This window comes from Haemorhous mexicanus, chromosome 4 (assembly GCF_027477595.1).
Source record: "Haemorhous mexicanus isolate bHaeMex1 chromosome 4, bHaeMex1.pri, whole genome shotgun sequence".
Lineage (NCBI taxonomy): Eukaryota > Metazoa > Chordata > Aves > Passeriformes > Fringillidae > Haemorhous > Haemorhous mexicanus.
The window spans coordinates 31,855,578-31,883,526 of record NC_082344.1 but is presented as its reverse complement, the minus strand read 5'-3'; the positions used below and the strand labels follow the sequence as shown (position 1 = coordinate 31,883,526).

General features: G+C 40.3%; 1 protein-coding gene across 1 annotated transcript; it reads right to left on the bottom strand.

The window, feature by feature from the left end:
- On the bottom strand, positions 1–27,715 carry UBA6 (ubiquitin like modifier activating enzyme 6). The gene is made up of 34 exons (XM_059844324.1): positions 27,579–27,715; positions 27,153–27,280; positions 24,857–24,919; positions 23,885–23,979; positions 23,033–23,061; positions 22,155–22,249; positions 21,545–21,656; positions 20,403–20,483; positions 19,739–19,861; positions 17,791–17,914; positions 16,454–16,557; positions 15,978–16,040; positions 15,432–15,508; positions 14,699–14,765; positions 14,150–14,293; positions 13,382–13,449; positions 13,038–13,116; positions 12,767–12,847; positions 12,328–12,405; positions 10,910–11,091; positions 10,441–10,546; positions 9,622–9,711; positions 9,436–9,516; positions 8,737–8,865; positions 7,860–7,911; positions 7,692–7,755; positions 6,775–6,844; positions 6,064–6,135; positions 5,230–5,347; positions 4,094–4,287; positions 2,816–2,943; positions 1,946–2,033; positions 1,477–1,571; positions 1–281 (listed from the first exon to the last, which is right to left on the bottom strand). The coding sequence occupies exons 3-34, from the start codon at positions 24,895–24,897 to the stop codon at positions 146–148; spliced, it is 3,066 nt and encodes a 1,021-aa protein (XP_059700307.1). The 5' UTR covers positions 24,898–24,919; positions 27,153–27,280; positions 27,579–27,715; the 3' UTR covers positions 1–145.
- Positions 27,716–27,949: the final 234 nt, after the last annotated feature.

Genomic DNA, 27,949 nt, shown 5'->3' with positions numbered 1-27,949 from the left:
TTTGTCTTCAGTGCAAAGCCACTGATTTTCACCATTTAATTAAGGCTTCACCAAAAAGAAATATATAGTACCATCTTTAATAGCTGAAAATTAGCACACTCCTTTCTGAACAAATGGTCCATGAGTGACTTTTGTGTCTCTACCATCAATTGTCTTCCTGAACGAAGTAGTATCTCACTGGTGGCCCAGGCAAGTCTTCCTCTCCATCAGTCTCTGGAGCAAATGATACTGTCAAATCCACATACTTCTTATCAGCTGATGGTTTCACAAGCTTTTGCATCCTATAAAGAAATGCAGTTCATAAATGCACCAGTGGGAATTCAGGACCATACCACGAGGAATTTCACTGCCAGCAACATGTACTGGCCCAGGATACTACAGACTAAATTAAAATAGAGAATACACCACCTCTAAATTGCACACAAAAGCTGAACCTCCACCTGAGCTTCAGCAAATAGTATTCTGTTTTCCTGACAGACACAGCCCGTTAAAGTCTCAGAGTAGTAAAAAATCCTGATATTCACAAGGCAGCTTCATACCATGACTTTGACTTCCTTACATACCCCACCCATTCAAAATTATTTATACAGCTGTAAGAGAAAGCATGTAAGCAATGTTTTTGGAGACAGGCTGTAAATTCTCATCTTAGTATGCCAGGCACTCTAAAGCTTGGCAGCTCTTCTCTCCCCAGGAGTTTGAAGTAACTTGCTCATACCTCTCTGCCTGATACCTACTGTCAGGCCTTCAAAACAGTACTGATCAGTGCATCCACTTGTTTCAGCAAAGCCTGTGAGCACTGACTACCACACACTTCACAGGAGCTGTAAGGAATAGATTTTGAACTAAAATAATTCAATCCACAGTTGTAAGGCAGAACTAAACCTGGCTGTTATTTTGCAAAGCCCTTCAGTCAAAACCCAATGCCCTGCCTTCACATCATGCCAGGGTGAAATACCTCAATTTCCTCTCTGTAGGCAGCATAGCAAAGCCTTTTTCAATGTCATCATTCTTAAAAGGGCTGAAGTGATGGAGAATCTCAAGCAATTACTATAATTGTACAGACTTACAGGAATCTTAAACTGCAAGCAATACATTATTCCTTCAGAGCTTAGTTGCTAAATATCAGCATTAGTTTTAAGCCAGTTTCAAAAGGTTCTAGTAGTCTTGTTCTGCTTGAACCATGGTACATTCTTTCCCCTCAAGAAATTACTGTCAGGCTTCTTTAGCTTTCTCATTCTGGTATTCAACAGTTAAAGCAGCATTTTACAAGTCTCCTTTTCTCATCACAGAAGATAATTCACTCTCTTTTTTTTTTTTTTTTTTTACAAAAAGTAAGAAATTATCTTTTTGCTTCCCAAAGTATTAATGGCTAGAAACCACTCTGAGAGAAAATACTGCTGTCAGACACACATCCTTTGATACAAGCAATGAACATAATTTGTATGTGCACTTGCATCCCTAAATCCATCCACTTACGTCAACTTTAATCTTTTAATATGGCCTGGCATCACAGGAACATAAAGCATCTTGACTCCTTGTACAACCATAGTTGGTTCAATTCCGTATTTCTCCTGGAATTCACAAATTAAAACTTGTTAAAAGACTAGAACAGCTGCCCAAACCAGCAGATACTACTGCTGCAAATACTACAGCTAATTATTCAAATCCATAGGATCCAAACCAGAAAACCTGGTAATGCATGGATGCTGATAGAAAGTTTTATTAAGATACATTTGAGCCAACTGAATTAACAAGGAATTTGAAAACAGGCTTGGATGCCTTTACTTAGAGACATTCCCATTGACATTAATTATTACTAAAATTATGCTGGTTTGAACAGTAACTTGATGGAAATAAAAAAGAAAACAAAACACAATTCAACAACCCAAAAAAAGAAACCCGCTTCCTCCCGTCTTGTATTAACCCAGAACAGTAGATAACTTACTCTGACAGCATTTATGAAGTCCAACAGAGTAAAATCCTCTTTCCCATAAATTGTCCACCTGTCCCAGATGGTAAATGATATCCCATTTCTGTTTTAAAAAGTGAAAGGTTGTTATGTCAGAATGTGAACTCAGTCATTCCCTTTAAAAGTGTACTGGAGAACTGCCATGTCTTCTTGTTGATGTGCTGTTTAATCTTGAGCAAAAACCTCTTCCCTCTCTGCTGCCATTTCTCCAGCCCTCTGACCTTGCTAAGCACAAGACACGGTAAGTAAGTGTGGTATCTGACAATGAAGTTACTGAGTTTTCAGACCTACAAAAAAATAGCTCTTGTATTGAACAAGATGCAAAAGCGTGTCCGGGATGTTTCCTAAGAACAATGCCACGCATCTACCTTCTCTGGATTTTTAAAGTCTCACAATTAACAGCTTCCACTGAAAACCAAACTAAGCCTTTAAACACACTATTTTTTAAAATTAGGACAGATGAATATGGACTGCATTTTCCAAACAGGAAATTCATGGGCAACGCATTATGGGACACCCTTGGCAGTGTTACAAGGATCACTTACACCTCCAGCAGTACACAGTCAGTGAATAGCAGTTTGATAGCAAGCATGAAGCAATTCATCATCTTCCAAGTTTAAACAACAAAAAAATACCTATGAATATCTAGAATGCTTAACTGGAGTATGGCCACAAGCTGTGGTTCCATCACAGCTCTGCTATGTGAGCACATAAGACCTTAATGTGGATATCTGGAATTACTAACTAGTCAAACTTCACACGTGTTGCAATGGTTCAGCAAGTTCTAAGCATCAATTAGTAGGTTTCCAAAGACTGTCCTTGCCCTTCTGCCATTGTCCTTCCTACCTGATTTCTGTTCTTCTTACTTCAGCAGTTTCTGTAAAGACCATTATGGGAATGGCTAGGTTCAGAAAACAGTTCTTATATGCATCAGCTGGGTAGCCACCCACAACTTTGATGAGTTCCAGTGCAACCTGCAGTAAATTAGAATTTACTTAGGTTTTAGTGGTATCAACTCTAGTGTAGTTAAGAGGCCAGCAACTACCAAAGAAGTTGTTAATGAGATCAGCCTTTGTCCAATCAGCAGAGTAAATAACATGGAAATGCAACCCACTATGCCACATAAATTCTGTTGCAGCCAAGGGAAATACTTAAAATATTCAAAACTGTTCTTAATTTAGTACTCTTCCAAAACTGTTTGGTTCATGCAGTCTCCACAAAGCATGATGTTCTGTTGAGATGCATGAGCATGAACTACTACAGAACAGATCCTTCCCACCCTTGGCAGCGGCATTCTAATGGGAGTTAGTACTAATGGCCAAAAACAACCCAAAATGTGGAATTCCAACCCATCTTTCTGTGCTGCATATCAAATATAAAACCACCGAAGGAACATGTTAAGGAAACTTCCCTTTTTCACCATTCAGGAGCCACTCCAGCAGCCACACTCACAGCACCAAAGACTTTCACTGCTGGGACTGAATCTCCTTCACAGTGGGCAGTTTCTCAATTACTACCCCTAACTACTCAAAAACTACTCAGCCCACTCTCACAGCTAGACAAGGTCTCCTTGCTGGCTGGACCCTGGGTTTTCCTTAGCAGAGTCTCAGACTTCTGGGTTCTTTGAGTAATTTTATCATGATGTAGCAACAGAATAACAACTCAAGATGGTGCCTTGGAGAAGGGGCCCTGAACAAAGGACTACCTGGGCTTTTGTATCCTTACAGTCTCTGTGCTCAACAGGCCAGGGTCTTCCAGCTGAGTCCTCACCTCCTGCTGTGTTCCTGAGTGTCTGGTCACCTGGCTAGCCCCCAGGTCCCCGTGCCCTTTGTTGTGCAAAGGGTCATCAGCATCAGTTCATGACCTCTTGCCTGAGGCTCCCACACAGAGCTCAGCTGGCACTGCTGGCATGCAGCTCCACTGAGCTGAGCTACCTGCACTATAGGCATTCCTCAACAACCCCATCTAGACTCAAGCATGACGTTTGTTATTGGTACATAAGAAATAAATCCATTTCTTTAAATGAGCCTCTGTCAGGGTAGCAGTAATCAATACCCAGACAACAGCAGTTTAAGGCAAGAAACAGTAAGAGAAAGAAATATGCATTTTAAAAATCAATCTCACCAGTCCTGATACTGCAGCAGTAGCTGTTGCAATGGCAGGAATAATCTTTCCAGCAATGCGCTTTGTTTTGAACCGATCTGCCGGTTCGATGTTGTACATCTTGGCTCGCAGGTTTGATGCTGCTGTTACAAAATCTATGTGCCCATTACTATCATCATCTTTCTCAAAGGAGATGGGCTTCATTTGCAAGTCAGCTGCTCATAAAAGAGAAAATATAAAAGAGCAACAAATTGTTATTAGAAAACTGAGGATGCCCTAAACATAATTTAAAGGAACTAGAACCTTAACAAATTAAACATTTCACATCCTGGAGCTTGGTGCCTTACTTGTTTTGCTATGCTAGGAAATGCCCCTCTCAATACCACTTGCTAAAAGTGAATAATGCAATAAACATCAACAGAGCTTTATAATTTTACTTTCCTTGCACCACCAGAATAGATTTTGAACATCCATCCCTATGGATGTTTCTCATACACCCCACGTCACTAAAGGTCCATCCTGAGAGAGCTCCCTTTTAAAGCTTAGTTTACCTGCAAAAATTTCAAAATATGGACTCAGTAGCATTGGAATCAGTGTTTTGGGTTGTTTTGAGTTAGGGATAAGCTAATCTTTCTTCTGGATTCATGGGCTAAAAAAGCTTGCATGTAGTTGTTGCCTAGCAGCCTCTTCATGTGGCCAGGCACAAAATGGGATGCAAGCATCCTCATTTTAAATCCAGAAGATACTGAGGAAGACTCTTAACAGTCTTTACAATTTAGGATCATTTCAGATTGAGAGCTGTAAGTAATGACACTCACGCCCAAATCAATTGCAGTCCATCTGGGATCCAGCCAGCATCCTTTCCCCCTCCTTAAGAGTTCAGTTCCCCACAGCCGCCTGCTCCCTGTCATCAGTGTGGTAATTACAAGCAAGTGTAACAGAAAGCCCTGAAACTTCCAGGAATCTCAGAAATACAGAACCATAGGGTAATGTCAAGCAACATGACAGGCATCTGCATGGCACTTCAGAAAGCTTTAGGTATCAGCTCTACTTCTTGCAGAATTCCAGAACTGCTTCATCCAAAGACCTGAATGTCACTCGTAGCAAATGCAAATGCAGGATATTACTAAACTATGACACTGGTTTGCACTACTCACTTTCCAGAGCTTCATTGGATAGTATAGACTTCTCCAGCTGGAAAATAGCATTTCTTTCATCCTCACTGCTGACAGGTATATGATCTGGTTTTCTTGCAGTTTCATCAGTCTGTACAACCTGCAAGTGTGCACAGTGCTTGAGTAATAAAATACATGAACTTCATAGAGTGCAGCTGTCAAGTGAACTAAATTTCCTGTCTTCCTTGCAGGCTTTCCCCCCCAGCTCAAGAAATGGATTTACTGGATCAAGTCCAGCCAAGAGATTCTAAAACATTAAAGGACAGGAGCATCTCTCATTTGAGGAGAAGCTGAGAGAGCTGTGATGGTTCAGAGTGGAGAAGACAAGGGTCAGTGGGATCTTATCAGTGTGTACAAGTATCTCATGGGGGGAAGTACGGACAGCACAGCGTGCCCAGTGACAGTACAAGGACACAAACTGAAGCACATAAAATTCCCTAAGAAACATACAAACATACAAAGAAAACATTCAAAGAATGTTTTTATTCAAAAAAAGAAAGAAGCAAACAAAAGCATCCCACAAAAATTGTGAGGATGGTTGAACACTGCCACAGAGAGAGGCTGTGGAGTCTCTATTCTCAGAGATATTCATAACCCAGTGGGACACAGTCCTTGATGACTTGCTCTAGCTGCCCCTGTTTAAGCAAGAGGATTGAACTAGGTGTTTCTCAGGGGTTTCCTCTAACCTTAACACACTTATTTCCCCAAAACATATTATAATTTGTGTTTATTTCTCATTAGCATCAATGCAGTAGTAGGAGATGTGGGACACTGCTTGTGGATTTTTTTTTTCTTTAAATTAAATATTACACTTACTTTGTTTGAAGGTCTAAACTCTGGTACCTTCACAGATGAAATAATCCCCAAAATGGTTTCCTCTGACAAGTCCTGTTATGGTTTTGAAGAAAAACAATTTAAATTCATCTCAACTCAAAAAGGCCTCCACAAAAAGACTGTAAATCCAATAGGATTTCAAAGAATACTAGATCCAAGAAGTCTCACAGATATTCAGTGATGTTTTAGCTAAACATCATCATTAAAACACCAAGTGACAATTCATTTGCCACAGCAAACCAGAGCAGTGTGAAGTGCCTAGCACTTGAAAACTGAACTGAAGTGCAAACCTGACTTACAGGAAGGTCCAATTAAAAAACAAACAAGAAAAAAAAGGGATAAGCAATGCAGAGACTGTAAGCAGTAAAAAATAAAACCTCCATAGCATACCTAAGACACTAAATTTTTAAAAAAGCCCTAAAGAGATTTTCATTCAGTTCAGTAGTTATATTGCATCTAAATAATAATTACTAAGTTCAGTGCTTACTGAAAATATCCAATACAGTACTCATTTCTTCTCCAGGTTAGGGACTGAAATAAAGAAAGTATAAGCAGCTGCCAAACAGACAGTACTGAAGTATAGATTACTATAAGAATCACTTTAATCAGCCCTTGAAAAGAGCTGGCAGCTGGACATAGGCCCAAACTGAACACCAAGTTAAGTTAAGGGAACACTGTTAGAGTCTGGATTACCTTTTCTGTGAAAGGAACACAGTACACTGTTGCAAAGAGCTTTGCTGTGCTCACGATGAAACCATAGTGCCTAAAGAAAAAAGAATTATTTTTGGTTGATTGTTTCTTCTACTTCAGTTGCCCAAAAGTTTGCATTCATGTTCAAGATCTTGAGCAAACATACTGAGAAACAGAATTTCCATCCTTCAGTGTACACAGTACAAAACAGCACACTTTGAGTGACTCAAAAGTTGTCCCCAAAACTAAGCTAATTTTGATGAGTGGAGAGTTATTTAATGAAAACCATGTCTCTTTATCCTTTGCAGTCAAGCAAACAATTACAAATGCTCATATGACATCAATATGATAAAAAGCTTCATCTCAGAATTACTTTGATATTTACCGCCATGTCAGTTTTCACTCAAACTAAAAACGGTGATCCAGTTTCTCAAAGCAACTGTACATATACAGCACATAAAAGCTTTTCAATCCATCAATCACATCCATTTTTAAAATTATCTGTAACGCCCAAGCCATCTAGATCAGACCCAAATTGTAATGAACAAGAAAAGTAGTCTCTTCACTAGGTCTTTTGGCACATTGTGCATTTTATGATGTGGACAGTGGGGGCAGGGAGGTGTGACAGCAACAACTCAGTAATTCTGCAGCCATATAAGACATGAATGGGTTGTTCTAGGCCATTTCACATTAGATGTTGTCAGAATAGCACCCTCCAATCCCACATCAGTGAAAGTTAAATTATCTGCAGTGAAAGTATTTGGCAGCTCTCCAAATCTGCCACAGGATAAGACAATGCACTAACAGCTATTGATTCCAGTCCAACTTCCAGGGCTATAAAGCCACTGCCTTGCACTTCCTGCTGTAAGATGGGCTTTATAGGATGCTATACAGTTCATCTGGGACAGCACCATACTTACAAAGGATCATTAAATTCAAACTTCACTGGGAAAGGAGGCCTCTTTGGTGATTGCCAAAACAAACCTGGTAGAAAAACAGACTTAAGATGAAATCCTAAGGAACCAGGAGCAGCAACAATATGACATGTCATGAATTTTCAACAGGCATAAAGGGGCATTTGTACTTACTTCCATCTTTTAATCGTGTATCAAGGGGAAATGAATGAAGGAGCTGAAGAGCCTAGAGGAAAAGCCAGAGAGGCTTTAGTAATTTGTCACATAAATTGACATGACCATACTAAATCAAGCCTGACTAGCTGAAGTAATTTAAAGAGTTAGGAAAATCAAACACCTTTGTCAAGATGGACAGCTTAAAGACAAGGACTACTAGACAGAGTGCTTGCCCATTTCATTCACAGAACAGAGAGATGACAATGTCACCTCATCTGTACAAAGCTCAAGGAAGGCATTTAATCCAAGGAGCAAAGCATTCTCCCCCACTTTACTGTCACTTTAGAATTCTTGCATACAGATTCACAACTTGGAATGCAATATTTTCTCAACTACCACCAGGGATTCTGTATGCACAGGAATGTTTATTAACCCACAATATCCCAATCCCATCTTTCCTACAAAATTACACACATACTTTAAGCAACACTGTGGACCAGACTGTCAGAACAACTGGCTCTTATTTCTGAAAAGTCTTTGAGAAAATCAGGGTTACAAAGGTGAGTTCAGGAACGGGAGTTTAGTGTGGGAAACAAAAACCTACTGCCTAATAAAAGACATTGGATAATTCTGATACTTTGGAAAACTATGAAAAAATGCCAAGAAAACTGCATGGAGACTACTGAACAGAGTACTAAGAGTGAGTTAATAAACCAGACCTAGAAGTCCTACAGTACAAAAGGGATGCAGCATTTTTAGGTTTCAAATATAGTTCATTATTTATCAAGAGATGGAAGTGAATGCAAAGACCTGGACACTTCATTATTAGAGCCACCAGGTTTTCTAAAATCTTCATCATCCTCATCATACTACCTCACTTATAGGTCTTACCTACCTTATGGCTAAAATACTTTTCAAATTTTACTCTTGCTAGTTCTACACACTGAGTCCAACTTCGGGGTCTTCTACTGAGAGTTTTAATAACATGAAAACAGCCTTCCAAGCTCTCTCCTGATTTTATTCTCTAGATAAAGAAACATGAAAATGTTAAAACAGACAAGATTCCTTCTAATCCAGTCAAACAATAAATATGTTTGTAGTAATCCACAGGCATGAGGAAACAGAGGTTCACTTCAAGAAATATTATCCTTTATGTGCTCCTCTCCACTGGAGTTTTTCCCCATTTACTTCCCCATCCTTTGGACCACAGGCCATTACAGACTCAAAAGAAAAAGACAGTAAACAATTCCGACCCAATTTATTACTATTTGAACTCACTTCAAAGTCAGTCTTACTTTCATTTTTCCCAGCTAGTTACACATCAGTGTGACACACACTAATCACACACTAGCAGTGTCTCAGTCTTTCTGGTATTTCTAAATCATGCACAGACCTCATGAGCTGGAGATGCTTTTAATTATGACACACACCAGAACTACTGTTCATATGATCAACTAATAACTTGGCCATGTAAATCTTCAGGTTTTCTGAAAAAAGTCAGAAACTAACCCTAATCTCACTGGCCTTAAATAGAAACAAAATCCATAAAGCAGTAGTTTAAACCCTCTATTTTACCCTGGCAACATTCCCTTACCTGTAAAACTTCTTCTGCCGATGGATAGGTTTGCCAGAACTTGTTAAACAATGAAGGCTTGTGAGAAAATGAACTTTCAAACTGTAAAATAAAAAGAACAAATATGGCATTGTGCAAGAAATCAGATGCCTACCCTCCCAAAAACAAATGGAGTTGTCCTGAATGAAAAAAAGGCTAATTCATTACCTTATCTCTTGCCCACTGTATCGTATGCTCAATAGCAGCTGGGAAAGACTTCAAGGTGCAAAAAGGTATTTCTTCCTCTGGTGGATCCCGCTGTAATTAAAGAGGCTTGCATGTCAATGCAGGCTTATCCAGGTTAATTGTTAATAATTGCACAAAGAATGTGTACACTACATAAGTTAAAAACTCTGCTGTTATAAAATACAAAGTGGCTTTTTATGCTTAGAAATCTGTTTTATGAACACTAGTACTGTCAGTTCTTCTTTATGAGGAATAGTCTAAACTCAACACTGGAAAGCAAAACTGAACTTTGAAACACAAAAAACAGATGAAATTGCCAGCCGGGTTTTCCAAGATGTGGACCTGGCATTCATGTACACTTTCAACATGAAACATGCCCCGCCACTCAAGGCCAGAAAGACTTCTTTATGGACCCTAACAAGACAACTAGGATGCTCAAAATCCTGTCTCTGTATCCACATGGCCCTATTTCATGGTGTTCTCAACCAATGAATTTCTCCACAAGAACTTAAAATAGAGGGAATACTGCAGGTAGTGTTTATCAGCAATACAGCCTGAAGGTTAATTTTCCCCCTTCCTATTCAAACAGAACTATTATGTATGCTTGCAAAGAACTGCTCAAATTTTATTTCCTGTGAGTTTTAATTCAGAAACAAAGGAAGCGGTTATTTCCTAACAGTACTGCCCTTCAGCAGCTCAAATAGGCCACTTATTTTAGAAAGACACATAAAAATGATCAAAGAATCAGAGGGCATCATGGGACAAGCTACAGAAGGTGAGCAATGGTCTTGAAAGACTTACATGACTATTGTAGGACTCTGTCAGATGGGGCACAATAACTTCTGTGTGTCCTTTTGTTCCCATAGTTCCCGAGTCTATAAGAGGACGCAGGTTTGCTACACAACGACTGACATGGAAAGACAGAGACCATCAGAGTACAGAACAATCTCTACATTCTCACCTTGCAAACATTACTGGAGTGCAACTAGACTTGTCTCTAGGCACTTTCAGAAGTGTGGAAAGCTTACAACAAACTCAGGGAAAAAAGAGATTAAATAAGAACTATTCAGGTAACTATTCAGGTTAGATCAGGATACCATACACCTCAGCATGTGTGGATTATGAGCATTAGAAATTATTTGTAAATGTCAATATCTCTACTTTTACATTTAAATGCATATTATTATGCTTTAATAATCTTAAAACTGATAGAGTATCCTCACCCTCATCAGAAGTTAACAGCTGCCCTTGCTTCCCTTCCACCCCCTACCTATCAATGTATCTCCTGGCTTCAACATTGTCCAAAGCAGTCACAATCACGTCTTGCTTGGTGTAGAATTCATCACTGTAAGTGTTCTCAGTGGCTGGACAAACTTTATTAATATCTGAATCAATCTTTATGTAAGGATTGATGTTCAGAGTTGCTTCTGCTGCAGTGTAGCTCTTAGGTTTCTGAAAGCATAAATACAGATATCAGCAATATGCAGATAAAGAACATCAGGGACACAGAAATAGCAACTTCATTTACTGATCAGACAAAATTCACTGATAAAAATGTTAGTATGCAAAATATACAATAAACATCATTTTTTTATTCATATACTTTCCTCAGTGATAAATACCTTATTGATCTAGTTTTATTTTTCGTTTTATTTAGTGTTTCAGAGACAACATGGTGGAAGCACTTAAATGGTTTATCAAGCAACAAACTGATGCCATGTGCTGCCACTCATAAGAATTTCTTCAAAAGAAGGGAGGAGCTCATGAATGTCTGAGGATAAACCCATCAGTAACTCTGACTGTGTCTATGCAGCACAGACATCAAGCACCTCGGAATAATCACATTACTGCAAGGCATTCCACACAAAAACAATTTCAGAAGCTAAACTGAAATAGAGTTCTTGACCTACCAAACACTTCTAGTCATACCACAATTATCTAGAGATCAGCACTCAAGCCTGTTGCTTCTAAAAGCTTTCAGGGTTCACCTTCCATTTTTCTATCCATCCAAAGTGCAATCTGTTCCCAGATTTGCTACACATAAACAGGAGGCAGAAAATTCAACTGTTGGGTTTTGGGCAGGGGAAGCCTTTTTCCACGTTGCTGTCATGATCTAAGCCACCTTTTTTATTTTGTGCTGTGTTTGCAGGTACGGGGATGTTCTCTCTGCTTCTAAGGAATTAACAGCTTCTGTGTTAAGCATTTACTGAATGTACATGTTGGGTTTTTTCAAAACTATTTACCAGCTTAGTGAAAACTGAATTAAGTCAGAAGACACCAACTTCGGTCAAGTTCCATCAGCAGCAGCACTACTGAGCTCTATCAAGAACACTTCTGCCAGCACTGTCTATTTTTTGTTGTTTTATTTTCCCCAAATACCAATGGGATAGTAGAGCATTTCTGACATAGTAACGCATTTCAGGCTCTTAGGCAAGTCAGTACTAATCCAACTGTCAAATTTGAGAGATTTCGTTAGTCAACAACACCAGTACAAAATAAAGACCAGACAAGTCAATTTTACTTAACTGATACTAGTGATGAATTGGCTGCCATTGGAGTTCTAGACACTGTTTAAAAAAACCCCTGTCTTTTCTGGACAGGAGTACAGACGCTCAAAAGTTCAGCCCTCTGTAGGGACACAGGACATAACACAATAGTCCAAAAAATTTACTGAATAAGAAAACCTACCTGTATGTGGTGAGGTCGAAAAAGAAACTGCCTGTTCAGGTTGGATTTCTCTATCAAATCTGGATCTGTAATTGTAACCTAAGTCAGAAGGGGCAAAAACAACAGCTGAAGTTACAATTTAAGTGTAACCCTGAGCAAGAATCTTGATGAAACTTCTATAAACACTTGTCAAAACAAATCACTGCTATTGGCATCCACTGTGGCCAAAGCTCTGCCTACACTGACTGACTAAACTTTGTTTTAAAATCAAAATACAGCAAGACTGTTCAAGTGTTTTCTCCTTCTAATTGCACACACTTCTAAGCCAAGGTCACCGTACCCTCTGCACAGAGATCAACCTGAAATAAGATTTAGGCTTTTAACAGTTTTAGTAGTCTAATTATTTAATTCTTCCCTGTCACCTACTTCTAATGAGAAGCAAGATTAACAGGTGACTTACCAATCCTTTGTCTTGCCCAGTACCAACACCAAGAAGTGCAAAGTTTTTTAGCATTTCACAGCCTATGGCTCCACAGCCAACCTAAAGAACATTAAATTTGTAGAATGAGAAATATAAGTGGAAACCAGAAGGACAAGTCCCATTCCAATTCTGGACCACTTATTCTGCAGTGGCACATCACAGAGCTGCCCTCATGTATTTTGAGGACAGTGGGCATTAGCTGTACCAACAAATCATTTGCAAACAGTGTAACAGTGTCAGTCATACTCACCAAGAAAACATTCAAATCATGGAGCTTCTGGCACAGAGCATCTCCAATACAAGCCCTCAAGGCATCATATCTATCTCCCCTAAGCAGGCACAGGAGACAAAACAGGAGACTTCAAGCTGCTATTTATCATGGTAGTACCATTGATGCCAAACTACACTTGGACACGAACTAAGAAAGTCAGACTGAGTCTATAATTCCTGCTCATGCTGAAATAGGACACAAATTCTTAACCCCCAACCTGTCCCTCCAGCAAACAACACTGAATTAACTTTAAAAGACATCTGTGCCTGCTTGAGACTCGGATGTGAACAGTACATAAGACAGCAGCTTGCAATTATATTTACCGTGGGAGAAACTCCTCAGAGTCCACTTTCTCTAGAGGTGTCACAATGTCTAAAACATCTATATATAGCTGTAAAAAAATGTAAAAAAAAAGGAAAAAAATCCATTAAAAACCTGTGAAAAACATTCAGGTTATTTTAATTTAAAAACTAACTACTTTTTATGAACAACAGAGTCTGGAAACGTAGGAGCACTAAGTTTTTACTGTCACTGAAAGACTACACAGCATCTGGTACCCTACAGTTCACTTCACAATTTTAGTGGACAGGAAAAATCACTTAGACACAAAGGGGAATAAATATTCACTCAAACAGGTGAGCTGCAAGTTTTTGACTTCTGACAGGCATGTTACAAGTCCATACCCCTCCACATGTAACTCTGAAGATTGTGACTTTTTTTAATCCAACTGTACTCTGACACTTATTCTGAGAGTCTGAAAGCCCTGATCTTACGTACAGTAGCTTAAGTTGGTATTTGCACTATATCACACCTTTGATCCATGCAGTGATAAGCCAAGGCTCTTTTTGCTAGTGTGGAAAAACAGTGTGCTATCTGAACCCCAAATACAAAAATTTTAGCTCAAACTGGCTATAATTTTATTATATGCATAAAACCACTACTTTTTCTAAATATAGTCTCAAACTTTTTTTTTTTTCTTTTAGTTCCATGTCACAGAAGTTGTTCAGATTATTCTGATCATACAGCATTTACACACAACCATCCATTCATAGGATGTCAAAATAACCATCTGAAAACCAAGACAGCCTTACCCACTGCTGCAATGGAGAAAATTTTCCTGTTACTGCTTTCAGGACTTCCTGGCTAGCAACACCACCCACTGCTGCAGCCAAAGGAGGTAGAAATCCCTGAGCAGTTCTAGATAGCCATTTCACCACATCTCCATTCACCTGAGGCTGAAAAGTAAGACACAGGAACAGGTTTACCCCCTCAGTGAACAAGTTAGTGTTTGACAGTTTCACAGACCATTCTTTTTCAGTAAAAGACAGATTATTTCACTCTGACTAGCAAAATGTTTCCAGCCAAGATAGATCCACCATATACCCTGTATTTGTCACATGCATTTGTCTAAAAACCTGAATTCACATCACCACAGGACCAGCTTTCATGTCAGGTCAACATTCAGTTGAATCCATGCTAAAATCCCATTCTGTTCCTTAAAAGGCCTTCAGACAGCCAGCTGATCTATCTAAATATGGACTGAAAGGCCAGAACAGGGACCAAAAATTAAAGCATGACTTTTAGGCTAGTAAATAAGCATATTAAAAAGTAAGTCATAATGATAACAGTTCCTTACTCACTTTGTTTTCCAGTGTTTCACTTATAGAAATGGCTATTTTCAGCATTTCCTCAGCATCTTGAAGGCATCTAGACACCAGGGTAGAAACAATAATGATGACTTTAACATTCCAGAGTTCTTCTAGAAACACAATCAATGGAAGAAAAAAGCAGTGGATACAGTAGGAAGTTTGGAATTTCACATAATCCTTAACAGTGAGCATTCAAGATGTACTTCTAAATATTTGGGTTAGCTCAAGAACAGGAGTCTCAGTGGAAAAGCCCACGTGCAAGCACAGTCTTAAGATTTATACTTTTTAAGTAATTTTGTCACATTTAACTCAAAATTACACACATCAAGAACTACACAGTTGAATGAAAAACACTGAAAATTAAACCCAAATAATTCAGATTTTTTTTTTTAAATCCATGAACTACAAGATAACTCAGGATCACTGAAACAACTTTTCCATATCAGCCCCACAATGTGAAAAAAACTAGAACACAGAAGGGCTCCCTCCAGAAGTATCTCCTGTCTACCTGGACCCAGAAGGTGTCATTGCTATATTGTTATAGTATAAAGCCTTGTTACACACCGAGACACACATCAGGTAACATTTTTCATCCTTCCCTTTCTACATGGTCTATCAGGTACCAGACAGGGAAGGTGCCATGCTGCACAGGCACCCAGGAACTACACAAAAAGGAGAGATCTGTCTGGTTCAAGGCTTGGCAAACACAGAACTGCTGCTTTACCCAATGTTGGGTCCACGACCAAAGTTCTCCTGGAAGTGGTTCAAGGCAAGCATGGCAACATGGATCTGCAAAGGTGCCTGTTAAGACAAAATCAGCTGTTGATCAGTTACAAACTAGAAAGAAATGAAGTAAACAAAAACAACTATCTGAACTCTTCTGTTACCATTTCATTTCTTGTCTTTTAAGTACAACACTCAAAAAAAGCTTTAAAATGGCCTTAAAAAGTGAATTTGAAGCACATTTTAATAATGTTTTTTAAAAAGTGTTGCTCAGTAATGCAACACCCTTTACACACATTCAGCACCCACTTCAACTAAGTCCTACTGAAGAGTCCCCAAAAGAATTTAGAGCTGAAATTGCAAAGTGCAGTAATCTTCTTTTAACTAGGCATTATAATGCATTGCATTTTGCCAAACATCAATAACAAAGCCCAGCATTAAGGGCAAAAAGTGGAAATTATATTATGTTAAACATAAAGTTACAGATTGCATTTCATGTATTTTTACTATTCGAGCACTTATGCCCAAATCCCCACATGCTAATTACCTCAGGCTTGCTAAAATCCGGAACAAGGCATAATGGATTTGTTATCTGCTTCTCCAGCCGTTCCTAGAAAAACAGAATTCATGACAACAACTACTTAAGAACACAACAGCCACTGCTACCTGACGAAACAATACTCTTCCTACAGAGATTAAGAAATACATATCCTTTCTGACTAGCACTGCCATTGCTCTCATTATTCATACCATACTAGATGCTAAAAACAATCATCTACTGCAAGTTCTATCAAAAATGGTCGGAGAGATGTTTCACATCCTAGTGGTAAGACTCATCTTTAAACAGGTGTGATTTTGGGGGCTGGCCTGTGCAGAGCCAGGAGCTGGAATCCATGATCCTTGTGGGTCCCTTCCAAACAAAGGACATTCTATAATTCTAGGAAACATGTATGTGCTGAACTCTGCTTCCAATGCTCAGAGCATTAATGCCTGAGAATCCAGCTCTGTCAAGCACCCACGTACAAAGTAACACATCTTGGGGGTCTTCACTTGCACAGCTATGCCTCCATGCAGGTAGGGCTCCATCTCTGATGTATCACCAATGCTGAAGGAGTAAGGTGACACCACTGAAAAGAGAAGACAATAAACAGTGACAGATAATTCTAAGCGTCATTGGATGCTACAGCTCTGTATACAATGAATGGAGGGGGTTGCCTGTCCTTTCTTTTAGTGCTGCAATTTGCAGCAGGCAACCTTATTTTAAAAGCATAAGCACAGTTGATCCTTCTAACAGGATTAACCCAGAAACTGGCAGAGGGACAAAGCATTAGTTTCACATGATCTGTTATGAAATGAGCTTTTTTAAGTGGCAGCAGATTTAACAAGAATTCTGATGACCACAGCTCTTTAACAAAAATGAAATCATTTTCTTTAGAACATGCACAGCACTGTCCAATATTAACTGCTCTGAGTAGGACTTTAGCCCTGTGATGAGAACTACAGGTAATCAAAAAAGGCAGCTGGAGCATTTTGTCACATCTTCCCCCTCATACACAGGAAGCATCATTCAGGCAAGACAAAAAGACAGAAAAATTGTTAATTCATGGAAAACTAAAACCAAAAGCTAAGCAATGAATAGGACGAATGAACTGACTGCAGCATCAGTTCTAGCAAAATGCAAGGTCCCAGAGCAAACAGTTTCAACCACATGTTTCAAGGGTACTGTTTTTTGTCTCAAACCACAAAACAGTTAAAAACAAACAACCAACCCCCACCCACTTGCTCTCTCTTCTGCTCCAAACAAACAGACATTCAGATCTGGGAACTGAAAAATTCCCCAGCATCCACAGGAACAAAGAAGAATGCCTTGAGACATGAATAAAGTAGAACAAAGCAGGGGAGATGTAAATCATGAAAATAATTTCAAAAGCATTCTTAGAATATTGTCAATGCATCCCTGTACACTTAAACTGTCACCCAAAGAAGCTACAAGGCAAACAGTGACACACCAAGTGGCACAAAATCATGACAGAAGCACAGGCATTATGGGACCCTCCAAATACCAAATCAGTTTCAGCAGCAGATGAATAATGGTCAGCTCAGAGGCTGCTAACTAGATTCCACAGTTTGAGCTGAGCAATTCCATCAGCTCCTTAAGCAGCAAGATGAGTTCAGGTAGACTTTACTAAATGCCATCAAAACAACACCAGGAAGAACTTTGTACCAAAAAGCAACTTTTTTGTGCAAGCTCACTGGAGGTCTGCACAACCCAGCACTCCTCTGACTATGGTAACTAACACTGCAGTGGCTAAATCAGGCCAGAAGATAAGTACCTTGCAAATGAGTCAGCAGCAGTTTACCTGTTATTTGGTGTGTGGATCCATTCAAGCTCGCCATTCCATTAACTTCCCGAAAGGTTAAGAACTGTCCTGTTTCAAGCCTGTGTGGATGATTTTCAAGGCAAGTGACAATACCAGGATTTGACTGAAATAAAAAATGGCAGTCAGCAAGGAGGAAAGTCTCTCGTGCATAGGGGACACATTGTATTGCAGGCATATAGCTTTTTGTCTACTGAAACTGCAGTCTCTAAGACTTTTAACACCTCATTTCTGTCACAGCAAGAGAGTTACCTATGGCAACTTTTTCAGTCCTATGATTTTCAATTTAACAGTGTTTTTACAACACAAACGTTCTCATTTTCACTGTTTTCACCTCTCAGTATGTTAGCAAACTGCATTTGCTAGTTCTCAGCAGTCAGATCCATTGTTATGTTCTAAAACAGTAGCAGATTTATCCCCTTTTTCCAAACTAAAAATAGTCCCTATGTTCAAAGAAATTTTCAGAGGCATTAAAAAAATAAAGTCTTGTAAATGGTCCTTATTACTCCATGCTTCCTTTCTGACTGATAGCCTTAGAAAGGACATCCAAACTCATTCTTGAAAGTTTGGAAGCTTAAAAAGCTGGACAGCATGGAGAGACACAGCAGGAGAGACACAGCTTCAGCAGGTCACAGACAAGCTTACAGTTGCAGGAATCTCAGACAACATCTCATCCTGTTAGGGGATGTGATGCCAACCTGCCATGCACACAGAGACCTCACTGCAGTCTGAACACAGCTCATCAAGACCTTGTGCTGCACCTCAGGCTGTAACCTGGTGGATTTGCAAGCAAGTCTGGCCTATAAAGTCTCCTCTCATCCCTTCTTGAGTCTCCAGTACAAGAAAGATTCCAGCTAAGCAGCATAGAACTTAATTACAGTGGACCACATTCTCTGTGGACAATGAACAATGGCAAAGGAGTTGACTGGAGTAAATTCTGCTCTGATTTAGGAAAACCAGTGCCACCTTGACCCTGTCTATGGGACAGGAACAGGCACTTGATGGCATTGAGTTCTAATTCTCATTAATTTTACACTTCAGAGTGGAAGAAGATACAACTAAAGTCAAGTATTAGATTATTAAACACAAGGCATATATACAAATATATATTCATCCCTTGACTTGGCAGGTAATCAGCACAAGCCATGAAACTCAGCTATGTACTCCTATGTAATTAATTAGAACAATCAAATCATCCATTCCCTTTTAAAGGCACCAAGGAACAGGCTACCCAAATCATCATATCATAAGCTTTAATCCAGATCAAACCCAACCTGCTGTACAGCCCCTCCTAGACTGGTTATTTTATATCTAGACTGGAGATAGGACAAAAGACTTGCTGCTGGATGAGTGAGCTTACTGTCTGGACTTCCAGAACTGAAAAAAGGACCTAAAGTAATTTTCCTTTATAAAACAATAATACAAGATTAAATGGACGTCCTTACATTCTGCACTGGAAGTACTAGCAATAGTATCCCCTTCTCATTGCCTCTGCTTTGGTAGGTTAAAATAAACCTTTAAATGTCTTTTCAAAAAATGGTCCCAATTCCCTTGATTATTCCAGTAGTCTGCCTGTAAGTGCTGCAGTTTCTTATAAAAAGGGCTCTTTTCATGCCTATTTTCACGCTTCCTTGCAAGACTTACCCTATTCCCACACCAAAATTACATCCTTTTCTTTCTACATCCCCTCATTTCTTTCTCCTGCTCTCTCTCCAATCAAAAAAAACATTATTGTTTGTTACATAGTAAGTAACAACCAGGAGGCAAGGATAAGAACAAAGTAACCAAAGTAACTTTTGTTCTCCTATAGCACCAATTTTAAATTGCTTAGCAGGCTGCTCAAGTGAAGCACTCTGCCACTCTCCTTTCCAAGAGCCAACAATGAGTCCTTTAAAACACAGTTAAAGCAACACTGACTTTTATCCCTTACTTGTGTTATATTTGAAATGAAGATCTCCTTTGGTTCCTCTCCTGTTGTATCCAGCACTTCAAATTCATCACCAAAGTCACAAAACAAACGTGAACATACTCCATACACATCTGCACTGATGAACTACAAGAGAAAGTAAACGTCATGAGTATCCCTAGAACAGCTCAAGCCAAAGATATGATGCCTCACACTGGAGCTGTTGAAGGCCAGCAGGTTTGATTCTACAGTGGAAACTGTTGTGTACTCAGGCCACACTACACAGCCCAGCACCGACGACAGACCTTGAACCTGCAAGAGCATTTTGAGCCCATTCACAACATCACTACACAGTGAAATGCTGCCATTTCTGCTTCTCTTACATTCAGCCTCAGCACATCCTTCAGTCTCAGCACATTCTTTCAGAACAATTTTGAGTTAATAGTGAAAACTGTTTCTTTAACATGATTGCTTTTTAATTAAGGACCAAGCTGTGGTTACCTGTGCTGGTATGCAGATCATATCAGTAGCAGCACTGTATTCCCAGAACTCCTGCTGCTGCATCAACATGCCATCTGCATTGAATTATATACCTCATAACCAGCTTTCTCCATTTTCAGAAAGAAAACCCTGGAGGTCTAGAATGCCCACTGTACAGATTATTCATGTGTTGCATTTCTTCTATTACCTTAATAGGTGGCTGCTGAGCATGACAGAAGTCATTAATCTTCTTCTGCAGCAACAGACTTACTTCAGTCAATATGACACACTGTGAACAAGAACAGAAATACTTCTAAGACACCGAAAGCAACCAGTATCTTCACGCTATGGGAAAACTTAGTACCTTAGACTAAGTTATTTAATTGTCTCCTATTCTTAAGAGAAAGCAGTCTTTAGGAATTTTTTTCATTAAAGCAGATTGGTTACCACCCCACAAGTTCTGGAAATGAATGAGTAAGAACAGGAACAGCAAATTCTCAGGTTTTTGTTTGTATGGGTTTTTTTTTTTTTTGACTGCAGCTGTGGAATTCAATACCCAATTAGAATATTTACCAAAACAGTTATGGATAATCTCAGCAAAAATGCAGATTTTGAATTTTAGGATTTAAGCTAGCAAACAAACATAAATAACACTCATCAGTGCACACCAAGAAGTCTGCACAGGCTTCCAGTATTTGTGGTCATCAAATTGCAGACACAGAATTTCTACACACATTCCTTTAATGCCTAGGACAGTATTGCATTCGAAGGCACGTGCACTGCAACCCATTCAGTTACACTGGCCTGCTGTAGCTGGGACATTCACAAACTTGGTGTGCTTGTATGTCAGCCACACCGTAAAGGTTCCCCACTCAGACTGAGCCATGCACACAGGCAGGAGACAGCTGACTGAACAACTGCAAGTGCCCTCACTCCACCACAGAGGCACTTACATATTATTACATACATACATACATACATGAATCATCTAAATATACAGCCTGAGCTTCTGCTGCCTGAAATACAGCACACAGAATATATGTAGAACATCTGCTGCAAAGAAAGGCCATAGCTTCACCTTCAAAGAAAAAAATTTGTACAGCGACCCCACTTAGCTATTTATTGTCATCGCAAATTCCATAGTAAGTGTACTAAGAAAGTGGTGGGAACACAAACCCACTTGAAAAAAAAAAGCACAGCACTTCATCAGTCTAAATACAAGACCTACTCTTTCATTTACACCATCTTAACATATACTTCAAAGTTCTTCATTCTATTTACATACATAAAAAATCCAAGTTGTGTGCTCTGAACAGAATACACAAAACAACTGCTTTAAGAGTGACATACCTGGTAGTGCTTTAGGAAAGACAGATCTGTGGTTTCATCTAGTGGCACAGTTGATGCTGCTACATGGACATATGGATTGAGTTCTGCAATACGAGGAAGTGTGGCCTCAGCCCTGAAAGAAAAGAATTTTCAATGTTTTACATATCTACAAAACTGTATTTTCAACATAGAATTTCATACAACAATGCCCTACAAGAGACCCTCACAATGTCTCCTGGCAATAACAACAACCGATTAACTTATACCTGAATTCCTAGCAGGTCTGAGGAAAACTGCTGCGTCCAATATCACAGGACTCACAGATTTTCTGCTGTCATGGCTGTTGTCTAGAGTTGCACAGGTGGCTGAGAAAGCCCAAGGAAGAAATGCATGCTGGCCCCCACTATCAATCTGCATAACAAGCAGTGACACTTGTTACTCAGAACCTCAGTCCCAAGTCTAGACTTCCTCTAATATCTACCTGGGTACTGTACTCACAGCCAGCAACTCCAGAGAAAGGGTTTAACAGGGGTTTGATATGTACTACCAGCTCTTGGACAACAAACTGCTATTTTTGATGCTGATGAGACCGTCAGGCTCAGTCCTCCCTCACTCCAAAGACTTCACTAACCTGTTCCTTTGACTGGTAACATCATCTTCATGGATGAAGAAGTTGATCCCCAAATCCCATTTTGTGCAGTGCTTGGTGTCATGAACTGTAAGAGCCTAAGAAAGTTTGTCAAAAAGCATTTGCTGGAAGAAATACACAAGGTCACAGCACCCAAAAGGATGGATTAAATCCCCATAAAATATTGGAGGAGTAACACCGCAGAAGATTTAGTTGTAGCACATATAAGAACAAGCTCTTCCAACCACTTTCCCAAGAAAACTCTTTCTGTTTGAGAGAGCAAAACACATCTGCAACATGCACTTCCATTCAGCATTTTCCTCCCAGTTTGCAGTGATAACAGACACCATTTAAATATCAAGGATGAGTTTTGCCAGACTGTGATACAGGAGCAATTGTGATCTGAAAATTAATGGACTCACTTGATTTTTTCCTGTTGGAAAGAAGAGTTTTAAAAGGCTTCTTGAAAATAAAATTAATCCCAGCAGGACAAAAGCAGTTGTTGGATTAAAACACTCAACCATTCTAATGTCTACACAAAAAGATTCTCATGGATGACAAAATAAGATAACATATTTTGAATAGTCTGGGTTTTGAGTTTGGACCACTCCATTTAGGAGAAGCCACTTTGTACAAAAAGGATTCAGTATCTAATCAGCAGCTGGCTAAAATATTTTATGAGCTATTTCAGAGCACAGTGGACATTAATGTGAGCTTCTAACAGTACCACTAGAACATCCAGATTATTGAAGGTTTTCACCCCTAGGTTCTCACAACCCTTCTACTGAAAAACAGATTCAGAAACTTTAATTGGTTAGTAGTGTTTTGCCTTTTTCTCATGCTTACCCAAGAATACCCAACAACAGAACTGTTTTACATACCTTTACCCCAGCCAGAATGATGTTTTTGGCTGAAAAAGCAAGAACAAAGCAAAACCAGAGTGAGAGATTATTGCAGGTTACTTGCAAATCTGTAATTGGATAGTTTTTCAGGCGGACAATAACAGTATTTCAGTGTTAAGGACTTCATAGCTTAAGGGTTTTTTCTCTTTTACATTTGGCTCAAGCATTCTACTGCAAAATAACATAAGCAAGGTTAAAAAGACTCTCTACATTTGTCATTTGTCAGCTGTTCATCCCACAATTGTGATTACAGAGACAGAAATGACAACAAACTGCAAAACCCCATGACCCTGTTCTGCCATCTGGTGCAGAGAACCACTAGAGGCAACTGAAGGAGTAACACCCCAGGCACGAACCACCCAAAACAAATCTTGCTCATGAGGAGTAAGGGGAATGGTTAAGGAGTCTCTTGTATCAGGACAGTTATGCATTTTCACCAAATAGTCCTGGTCTCCCACACAACCTCCCATTTCATACCTGGGAAAAATGTGGGCTATAGCTAGTCCTGTAATACATTCATTGATACTGATGCCTACAAGAGTAACTTGGATTACCTACCCTAAACCTTCACCCAGGACACAAGACTTGGGTAAAGCAATCTGGCTCATGGATGCACATTTTAAAGTAAAATTTGAAATGTTGTTCTAGTAAAATGAGAACTTAAGTCCAGGATCTTTCCTGCATCTGCAATGTTAGTAATATGCATAATGCGTACATAAATTCACTCAGTTCAGACATGCTTATTATATTTAAATTTAAGGTTTCCAAGTATTCTGGAACAGTGTGCTTACACACACTTGTGTCTTTTTAAATAAATGTTACTTAACTTACCAATCTCCACCCCAAGGCCACCTATACCACTCAGGAACACGTGGGACTGAGCCATCTTCTGCATTGCTGTGTCTCCAAGAACATACCTCTGGCGACTACAGCAAAGACAAATTCAGATCAAAACAAGATAAAAAGTCAAGAGCATATTAAAACAAGTCAAGAATTCCCAGTCATTAAAAAAATTTTTCAAAATTGAAATGTTTATCAATCAAACATAAGATTTGCATTCACAACGCATACAGTGAAATGCATTAAGTCAGAGCTTGTCAGTGCCAGGCTTTAGAGATGATAAATAAAGTCCACTGCAAAACTTTTTCAGGATAAACACAGTTTTTGGAATTAACTGTTGAAGACACATGCATGCAAAAGAATTTCTTTGTTATCAGAAATCTTCAAAACAGAGGGTGACACAGCTTTTGTAGTCAGATCCTAAAATCTGGGAGAGTCCTAACATCCATCTGTACAATTAAACTTATACCATTCTAAACATCACCTTTTTCATCAAGGAAAAGAACAATTTTGATGAGGCTACTGCCAAAAAGTAAAGTGACACAACACCAGAAGTACTGCACTGAATTAAAAAGAAGCCTTATTTGTTCTGCATACAAGCATTTTTAAAATTATTTTTTACTTTTTGATTTACAAAGAAGCTTTTAATCCCACCATGCTTTTACAGGGATACCATTTGTCCCAGGAGAGACTTTTTGAACAATTACCAAGCCAAGTGATCTTAAGACATTCCCAGCTAACAAATTAAAACAAAACTAAACCAAAAGAAATAGGTTTTTTTTAAATCTACAAAAAAACCTCAAATCCAACACCCTGAGGTCTGGAGGGTAACAGAGATATTGATTATGAGGACCAAGAAGCACAGCAAAGGCTGAGGGATGAATGAAATTGTAACATTACTTCATGTAAATGTAAGTGCTCCTGAAAAGTCAGGATCAATGCTTAAAAATCAGACAATCTTACCTATACAAAGCATCATCAATTTCCATAGAGTCTGCTGCCATGATTCAATGTGATTTGTTTACACTAGAAGGGTTAGAAAAAGAAATGAGCTGGTTATGTTAGATGCAATTTCACAGCTGGCACCCCCTCCCTGCCCCACTCAGTTCTTCATTAAAGGAACTGAAAAATAAAAAAGTGATGCTACATAGGAATCACTTTGAACATTAAGAAGCCTGTGGAACATCACAGGACATGGAGAAGGAAAACACATGCCAGCGAGAAGACAAAAACCCAAAAATCTTCAATAAATACTTTCAAAATACAAACAGACATTAATTTCCCACTGAGGAAACACAAGTCTTACTCATTATATTTGCCACAGTTAGATTTACTGAAAGAGCAACTCTTTTTACATTAAGAGCTCCAAGCTGATCAACTTGCATCCATCTGATCAGTGGGTTTTTTTGAAAAGAAGATCACTGAATGGCTAGAAATAGACATTTATGCTGCATTATTTCTATGTTAATTGAAAACCCTTAAGAAACAAGTGTTTCAGCTAACTGAAGAAACCAACACCCAAAGATCTGAATTACTGCAACATTCCATTAAGACATTGCAGTCAGACAGTTTGGTAGGACTGTAAGAAAAAAACGTAATCTTTGCTATTAAGGCCTTTGGCCATTAACAAGGATGTTAATTTCATTGTTAAGTTGGTGAAAACTAAGCACCAGGATTAGGAACAAGCTGACCCTGGGCACCTTGTTTCTTACTTATGCACACTGGGAACTGATGCTTCCTGAACCTGGCAGGTGACTGCCACCAAACACAGGACGACCAAAATAGACCCTGTGTGTACTTTTGCAGTAGCGATAGTAACTGATGTTCTGGGCCACATATCTTATTTCAGCTTTCTACAAACTACCTTGGAAACTACACAATAGCTGACAACCCTCTCTCCTGAGACTGAAAAGTAAGGGCCCAGACATACTAAGGACATTTTTTTTTGAAGAGCACCGATATACCCTAAAACAGCTTCCAAACCTGCCCAAAATATAATTCCTATTCACTGTTCAGGTGACTTTGGCAAACATTTTAACATTTCTGAAGTATGGCACCTGCAGTCTGACACAATGTGGAGACTGCAACATTCTGACCCAAAATTCATCCTTTTGGTTTTCAGAAAGCACTGAAATAGCACAGCAAGGGACAGAGTTACATTGGACACAGGCCACAAATCTCATCCACAAAGCTCTTCCACCATGTGGATATTAACTCCTGCACTTCAGTGAGCACTCAAGGCAGTCAGCATGAGGCAGCTCCACCACAGTGCACACCACCAGCCACTTCACAGCAGCTCCTATGCCCTTGACACCACATGGGCTGAAGACAAGCAATGACCATTTTACTGGAGCCCAGATCTCAAGCCAGAGTGCAACACACCACATCTTCCAGTCAAAGGCTTCAGTCCCTGCTTAAATAAGGGCCTTCACTTCAGCCACTGCCTGAGACACAAGACTGGAGGTCCCCTTCAAAGCAAGCCATCTCAGACCAGAGCTCTTCTGCTCCTCCACAATCACCCTCCACCAACAGCACTGGCACTCTGGGACTACACAACATAAAAGGACTGCGGTACTGAGATGGGGAAGGTGATCCACCTCTGGATAAAAATGCTCAGCTTCCACTGCTGTGGTTGGTGACAGCCATCTCAATCTCTGTGCACTCCCAAATAGTCTTTTGTAAACAACTAGGACGTGTGATCAACTGGCAAGAGAAACTCAGCCACCTGTTTCACACAGACTCATTTGACAGTGGCTCTTCCAACATACTTTTCATTTCCCCATTCTCCTCCTGCAGTCATAGTTACAGCACTGAGATGCTGCCAGTGCACCCATCAGGTAGAGCAAAATAAATCCTTCCACAAGGAGGATTTAATGACACTATGATCAAGCAACCATAGCACAAACTTGGTTAATGTATTTCTGCATTCAAGTTATTTCTCCCTTTTGTTCCACCGGTATTGAATCTGTCTCAAAGAAATGCATGTCAAAAAGTCATTCTAACATTATGTCCTTCTTACCAGAGGCTCAACATTTACACACTTGTCTGTTTCCTTTTAAAAGTCAACACTATCAGTTTTAATGTCAGCCTTGTATTTAACCGTTTAAGTAATGTTCTTCATTTTTTAAAGCCTCAGCTGCTTGCATGACATAACCCAGGGACAAACCGAGAAGCTAATGTTACCAGGACGGGCTGAGATGCTCTGAAGAGCAGCAAAGGCACAGGAGCTGTAGCGGTGTGCTGGTTTCAGTGTTCTCACCTCCGAGTCAGCGCAGGCTGAAGCAGTGTTAAGTACTCGCTGTTCAGCACGCCGGGATGGCACGGAGGCCTGGACTCATCCCACCTACCCGGAGCTTCCAGCAGCTGATCCCAGCCGATGCTGGCTCCCTGTTCAGTCGGCGGGAGAGAGAGAGGAAGCTCAAACCCAGTTCCTGCCCAGCCGGACTAATGCGAGAACACCGAAACCTCGGATCTGCAGCGGGAAGCCCCGAAAGAGCCCACGGGCTGCCTCAGAACCACCCCGACCGCAGCAGAGCCTGGCGGCGGCAGTAGCCTCCACTCGCCGCTCCCGGGGCGCTCCCGCGGCTCTGGGCACCGCCGCCCGCCCGCCCGCCCCGCCACCCCGGGCTCGCCGTACCCCGCCCGCCTCCGCGGCCCCGACCCCGCCGCCTCCCGCTCTCCTCACCCCGCGGCGGCCTTGGCGTGGCGATCCAGGCCTGAGCGCAGCCGGCAGCGGCAGGGGAAGAGGCAGGAAAGGGGTGGGAAGCAGCAGCGCCGGTGCCGCGGCGCTTCCCCGCCTGCGCCGACATGAGGGGCCGGGCCGGGCCGGGCCGGGGCCGCCCTGAGGAGGCGGGACTGCCGCGACTCGGCAGCGGAAGGGGCTGCGCGGCCGCTGCCCGGCCGGAGCCGCTTAAGCCACTGAAATCTTCGCCATTTTCTGCCCGAAAAGTAGCACACCGTGCTGTTAAGAAATAATAAAATCAATAAATCCACCTTAGGTTCAAGTACGACCAGTTTAGACGACGAAGGGCGCTCCGGGCGCTGCTCCTGCGATAC

Coding starts and splice junctions, on each gene's coding strand:
- UBA6 (XM_059844324.1), bottom strand. CDS start 24,897: ATGGCAGCAGACTCTATGGAAATTGATGATGCTTTGTATAG. Junction 20,484..21,544: donor CTTTCCTAAAGCACTACCAG/GTATGTCACTCT, acceptor TCTTGTTCACAG/TGTGTCATATTGACTGAAGT. Junction 16,558..17,790: donor ATCCACACACCAAATAACAG/GTAAACTGCTGC, acceptor TTCTCTTTTCAG/TGGTGTCACCTTACTCCTTC.